The following is a 7,065-nucleotide window of genomic DNA, read 5'->3' on the forward strand; positions in this document are numbered from 1 at the left end:
TGATCGCCTCGAGCCTCTAGCCCACCTACAAAGTTACACGATATCATCTGTGAGGCTGAATGACCTGCAGCCAGGGCACAAAAAATAAATCACAGAGGACATCCCAGACACTTCCTCTTTTCACTCATTTCATTCTTTCAAATAATCACCTACAGATCACTTTTTTTTAACCCACAACATCTAAATTGTTCCCTGCAGCAATGTAGTACGTAACAGAGTGAAGCCACAACCTCGAGACAATAGAGAACAGTATGTTCTGATCATATGTGTGCAGTGTCACATCACATCCATCTCAACACAAAACTAAAACTTGGTGTCTGACCTCAGAGTCTCCAGTTTACAGTCTGGATTCTCCAGAAAACCACACAGATGCTTCACTCCTGAGTCCTGCAGGCTGTTTCTGTTCAGCTCCAGATGTTTCAGATGGGAGGGGTTGGACTTCAGAGCTGAGACCAGAGAATCACAGCTGATCTCTGACAAACTGCAGTTTCTTAATCTAAAAAAGAATAAAAATATGTAGATAAAATCAGTGATGATTCAATCAGATGTGTTTTGTTTCTGATGTGCAATTCAACATTACTTTGTCCTCTTCAATGAGCTTTTCTCTAAAACTATTAATGGATGAAAGTTCGGTATGAACAGAAATGAGCTTCAGTTGGTCTTTAAACATATATGATCTGTGACAGTAACAGATGGTGAACTGACCTCAGAGTCTGCAGGCTGCAGTCTGGATTCTCCAGAAAACCACACAGATGCTTCACTCCTGAATCCTGCAGCTGGTTGTCACTCAGGTCCAGATGTTTCAGATGGGAGGGGTTAGACTTCAGAGCTGAGACCAGAGAATCACAGCTGATCTCTGACAACCTGCAGTGACACATTCTGAAAAGAAGAATAAAACATATAAGTTTAAAGGATGAAAAGTTTAATAATCTCGGTAGAGCTGAAGAAGGTTCTTCTAATCCTAAACTGTTGGCCTGGTTTAAATTTGAATTGAAGTAACACAAAAGAGTCAGATTTGAGGTGATGAGTTCCACAGTGAATTGTTCAGTGGAGGTTTTTTTCTTGTTATATTGAGGTTTAAAATCTGCAGCTCAATGTTTCTTTGCCACAGTTAATCAAATAAATGAATGTAAAAGGTTTAGAACAGACATTAAAATGAAGGTCCTCAGTGTGGATCAGTAGAACATCAGCCTGAAGGCTGCAGCTTAGTGTCAACACAACTTTACATCACATCCATCTCAGCACAAAACTAAAACTTGGTGTCTGACCTCAGAGTCTCCAGTTTACAGTGTGGATTCTCCAGAAAACCACACAGATGCTTCACTCCTGAATCCTGCAGCTGGTTGGAGCTCAGCTCCAGATGTTTCAGATGGGAGGGGTTGGACTTCAGAGCTGAGTTCAGAGAATCACAGCTGATCTCTGACAAGCTGCAGTTCATTAATCTGAATAAGGATAAAAACAAGTGAGTTTAGAGGACAACGTTGCTGCCTGAAATCCTGCCGAGTTTCATCCTGTGTTTACAGCTGAAGAAGCTTCAGAATGTTCAAGCTCAGAAAATGGAAAATCCAACAAAATTCAAGTTTCTAAAAAGCCCCTTAACAAAGTGAAACTGAGAAGTCCTCTGTGCATATGAAACCAAGCATAACATATTTAGAGTGTAGGAAACAGTGAAGTCTCTCTTTGAAATACTCAAATAGTGAAATCACTTGTCTGCTAAACATGTGGCTGTCCTGTAGGAATGTCAACATTTGGACTTGGGAAGTTCATTCACGATCCCTGTGTGACCTGACAGAGCTTGAGCAGTTTTACAAAGACGTGCAAAGCTGATGAAGACCTATCAACCAACTAACACTGGCTCAGTGCTGTGACAGCGGCCAAAGGAGCATCTACGAATAACCTATTTGATGTTGCATATATTTAATAAATCGACATTATTTTTGCAGAAATCTGATTTCATCTGGATATGAAAGAGACTCATTTTGTAGATTCTTGTCTAAAATTCCATATTAAACTGACCATGACTTAGTGCTGAAAAGCAATAAAAGGGAAAACCTTCCAGTGGAGGCTGAATATTTTTTGTAGGCACTGTAACTTGTGGGTTTTGTCTGACCTGTTAATAACAGCCCACCTTACTCAAGCAGGCGGTTTGATTATGTGGCAAAAGCTAGTTCATCTTACACTGACATCTTAAACAAGGTTGTGATCAGGTCTGCAGATTTGTTTTTGTTTTCGCTTTTTAAAAGTGTTCCAAAGGATGAAGATGGTAATGAAATGAAAAATATTTTATTTATCCCAGAAGGGAAATTCAATAATAGTATATATTATATAAATTATATAAAATAATAGTAATAGTCTCTATGCTCCTGTTTTTGCTGCATTCCCTGCACAAAGAAATGTGCCTGTAATACTGGCAGAAATAAAATGATTTTTAGATGAGGAACAGTGCATGTCTTAACAAACCGAATGCACGTGACGACACAAAGGCACCATCAATCAAAGCAGAATAAACCCAGATTAGAAGTATATCGTTTCCTCAAACACCTTTTTTAAGGCTGCAGTCAGACAACTTCAGAGCATTACAGGGTGTATTTACAGCTACAAGGACAAAAGATAACAAAAAGCTCTCCCAACTACCGAACCAACAACACTGTTGGTGATTTGGCCCTCTTCAGAGCGGTGCTGCTGTGGTCCGCCATCCAAACTCTGCACAGCGTACAAACCATTTGTTTGGTCTGTCATAACCTGAAGTACTCCCAAACTTTTGCCCTGAACTGAGTTGGACTCTGCTGCAGCCAAAAGTAAGGATGCTGTTGAGCCAAAAATGACTGACGCCATGATGCAACAGTTATGTAGTGATACAAAAGAAAAGACATTTGTGAGAACGACTTAAAGCACTTTAGAACCGATTACAACAGAAGATATTTTGATGTAATATACTGACGTTCTGAATTATGTCAACTACTTGTGGCAGCTCTACAACTTTCACATCGTAGTCATCTCAGCACACAACCTAAACATAGTGATGGTGTCTGACCTCAGAGTCTCCAGTGTACAGTTTGGTCTCTTCAGTCCAGCAGACAGATGCTTCACTCCTGAATCCTGCAGCTGGTTGTCACTCAGGTCCAGATGTTTCAGATGGGAGTTGGACTTCAGAGCTGAGTTCAGAGAATCACAGCTGATCTCTGACAAACTGCAGTGATACAATCTGAATAAAGAATAAAAGATGTAGATAAAATCAGTGCTGATCCATCAGATGTGTTCAGGTTCTGAATGAGCAGCTCAACATGACTTTGTCCTCATCAATGAGCTTTTCTCTCCAACCAGCACAGTGACTTTGTCCTTCTGTTATTGTGGATCATCATCATGTCAGCTTCTACACACATCATCCAGATGTCAGCACAACATCCATCCAGCTGTTCATGTCCACACACATCAACAACATGCTGCTGACCTCAGTCCACTCTCTCATTGCAGGATCAGTATCTAATCATACATGGCTGTATGTAGGTACACAAACACATGAAAGCTTTATTAAAGAGGTAAGAGCTACAATAGCAACAGAGAGACAGTGAACTGACCTCAGAGTCTCTAGTCTGCAGTGTGGATTCTCCACGAGACCACACAGATGCTTCACTCCTGAGTCCTGCAGCTGGTTGGAGCTCAGGTCCAGTTCTGTCAGATGGGAGGGGTTGGACTTCAGAGCTGAGACCAGAGAATCACAGCTGATCTCTGACAAGCTGCAGTTCCTTAATCTGTCTCACAGGGCGATAAACAGATTGAATTAGAGCTCAAACAATCAAGTTGTACTTTTTCTTCTTCACTTGCTCAGTCAGTCTCTCCCATCGTGAAACAATCCACTCGACTGTTCCCATGTTCCAAAGATGAACTGGTCTGTAGGTAATCATTTTAAAAAATAAAATGAGGAGAAAGAGACGGGGGCTGGTGGAGAGAGAGAGTGTGGTCCTGACTAAGATAAACGTCGCGATGAAGAGTGCAGGTGCAGACTGGGAGATATTGACTGAGCCAGTAAAGTAGAAACACTGCTACGAAACTTAATTACAATCTGATGCAGCACTAGGTCAGAAAATTACACGCACTTTAATCACAATCAGGATTTCAGCTTCCCATAATTAAATGAACATTATTAATTGTAATACTGACAATTTGAATGCTCTGTTCGTAGAAAACTTACAAAGCTGTGTGGAACTATGGCTGTGCAAACTCAACTGGCTATTACTGAAGCACGGTGACTGCAATGTACATCAACAGGCAGGGAGGCCAACACACCGCCATTCTGTGCAAGCTGGTAGCCAAATCGAGGCTTACTCCCACTTCTGCTCACTCAAGGTCATACTTGAGCCACTGCCATTATACACAGCAGCAGACATCGTGTTGAGACGGGGTCCACACCCGGGGAAGTGGCAAGTCCATCCTCTGGTAGTCAAGGAGATCTGGCATCACTTCAGCAGGACACAAGCCGACCTGTTCACTCCTCTTCCCAAGCAACAGTCCATCTCTGGGATGGAATTCTTTGACGCGCCAATGGCTTCAGGGTCTGTTCTACCCCTTGCCCCCTTTCACTCTTCTCAAGTCGCTTCTCCGAAGGATTCAGGTTGAAGGAGTGAGGCTGATTTTGGTGGCTCTTCTTTTGCCCCACATGCAATGATTCTCAGCGATTCCACCACCCTTGGAAGAAGTGCCATGAGAGCTCCCAGCTCTGAGGGACCTGCTGTCTCAGGCTAGCAGGAGCCTGTTCCACCCTTTAGTGCCGGGGTTCTACTGGTTGCTGGCTCCTCACAGTAATGGGCTCCTTGCTGTGGCTCACAGATAAGGTAACTGCTAAGCTGGCGGTTCGATCCCCGGCCCCTCTGCATGCCAAAGTGTTCTTGGGCAAAACATTTAGCTCCCAATGACAATGGCTCCTAAGTGTAAATAGGTGAATGGGAAACGTTGTAAAGTGCTTTGAGTACCACGAAGGTAGAAAAACGCCAGATAAGTGCAAATCATTTACCATTCCTGACCTTAGGCTTGTCAGAAACTGTAAAGAGTGCTATGCAGGAAGCTCAAGTACCATTCGCAAGAGTTGCCTCAAACTGCTGGGAAGAACTTATTGCTTGATGTGGGGATAACCGAGTGGACCCCTGCTCAGACACAGCCCAGGACATCCTGCTGCCCTTTTAGTTGTGAGGCATGATGGCAGTAATCAAAGCACTAAATGAAAATGGTTGTGTGCACAGAGGCCTACAGTTGGCAGGATTAGACCAGCGAACCCTCCATGGGACATGGATAAAACCTTACTGTGAACCGAAAGTTTTCAGTGACTGCTCACTTTCTTTCTTGGTGGAAGTCATAGCCAGCAGAATTGCCAGTTTCTGGAAAAGCCATTTCAAGAGTTGTACCTGTCTTAGGCGAACGAGCTGCAGTTACTTGCCGTTTCCAAAAGAGACCAGGAGGACTGGTGCCTATGCTGTACCATGTCAGGGCTTTGGCAGAGCACATTCCTCATATACAGTCCCTCAGGAAGACTGATCAGCTCGTCGTATGCTTTGACTCCAGCAATTTGGGCAAGCTCTGATAGAAATCTACACTCTCCCACTGGGTTGTGGAAATAATAAAGCAGGATCATGTGCTCTCAGGGGTGCATGTCCTATTTGGGGTTTGGGCACACGTGGTGCTACCTCATGGGCTCTGTGACAGGGAACCTTTGTCACTGCCACATATGCAACAGCCACATGGTCATCTGACCTTTCCAAGATTCTGTACGAGCCAGTCCTACTGTCCAGAGCAGGTGCTGAGTGTGACTCATCGGTAGATGACTGGGCCAGGCCTCTGTCCACCGTCAGTGTTTCCCTCAGTCAGCTTGGTGACTTGCAGAGATTTTTACAACTATTTGATGAGTCCATAGACAAAATATCTCAGTGATGGTTTAAGTCATTTATTTGGCAAAAACACCAAATTGTTCCAGGTCTGTCCACTATCTCTATCAAATCTCTTCATAGCAGACAGAGGACACACCGTCTAAACCCTAAATATTCAGTAAACTGCATAGCTGGGGTTTGGGTTGTTACTGGTACTAAATGAGACAATTCAAAGCGTCACTTTGACGACGTGTCGATGTTTTTAACATTGTATAAACTAAATTATCTAAATAACTGACAATACAATTAACAATATAAATAATTGTAAGTTGGTGCCCTGGTTTGAATATAAAGTGAAGAAAAATAAAGAGTCAAATTTAAAGTGAAGAACAAGTGTATTAGAGTTTCACAGTGAATTATTCAGTTGAGGATTCTTCTTGGTATGTTGAGTTTAAAAATACTCAAGTCAACTTTGATCTGCCACCTTCAGTGGACTAAACTATGGAAGAAAAGACATCACCCTGAAGGTCCTCGGTGTGGATCAGTAGAACATCAGCCTGAAGGCTGCAGTTTAGTGTCAACACAACTTTACATCACATTCATCTCAGCACACAAAGAAAACTTGGTGACTGACCTCAGAGTCTCCAGTTTACAGTGTGGATTCTCCAGAAAACCACACAGATGCTTCACTCCTGAATCCAGCAGCTGGTTGTCACTCAGCTCCAGATGTTTCAGATGGGAGGGGTTGGACTTCAGAGCTGAGTTCAGAGAATCACAGCTGATCTCTGACAAACTGCAGGTAATTGATCTGAATAAAGAATCATACATGTAAATATAATCTTGTGGATAAATCTTTAATTTCTAATTTCTAATTTGTGTTGACGTGCTATTATCCCATAATCTGAAGAGAATGTATTTTAAAAGAAATAAAAATGAGCTCCTGCTGTCTGCCCATACCTGAGACTCTCCAGTTTACAGTTTGGACTCTCCAGTCCAGCACAAAGACTCTTCACTCCTGAATCCTGCAGCTTGTTATAACTCAGATCCAAATCTCTCAGACTGGAGGACGGGGAGCTGAGAACTGAGGACAGAGCTTCACAGCTTCTCTTTGAGAGGTTACAGTCTCTCAGGCTGTGGAAGAATCAACAATGAACACAAACATAATGTTTCATTAACTCATTTAAACATTCAGGAAATGCTTCATGAA

At 42.7% G+C, this 7,065-nt stretch overlaps 1 protein-coding gene across 1 annotated transcript in view; it reads right to left on the bottom strand.

The window, feature by feature from the left end:
* Nucleotides 1-740: 740 nt before the first annotated feature.
* The window catches only part of LOC103373217 (protein NLRC3-like), a gene marked incomplete at its 3' end in the record, with an annotated part of 23,520 nt that continues 17,195 nt past the window's right edge, over nt 741-7,065 (bottom strand). The window contains exons 11-16 of the mRNA XM_008303060.1: nt 6,803-6,989; nt 6,493-6,503; nt 3,579-3,752; nt 3,035-3,205; nt 1,269-1,442; nt 741-879 (exon numbers count right to left, since the gene is read on the bottom strand). Of these exons, the coding sequence (XP_008301282.1) occupies nt 741-879; nt 1,269-1,442; nt 3,035-3,205; nt 3,579-3,752; nt 6,493-6,503; nt 6,803-6,989 (856 nt within the window). The remainder of the gene's footprint in view (nt 880-1,268; nt 1,443-3,034; nt 3,206-3,578; nt 3,753-6,492; nt 6,504-6,802; nt 6,990-7,065) is intronic.

Source organism: Stegastes partitus, unplaced genomic scaffold (assembly GCF_000690725.1).
Source record: "Stegastes partitus isolate 25-593 unplaced genomic scaffold, Stegastes_partitus-1.0.2 Scaffold1928, whole genome shotgun sequence".
NCBI lineage: Eukaryota > Metazoa > Chordata > Actinopteri > Pomacentridae > Stegastes > Stegastes partitus.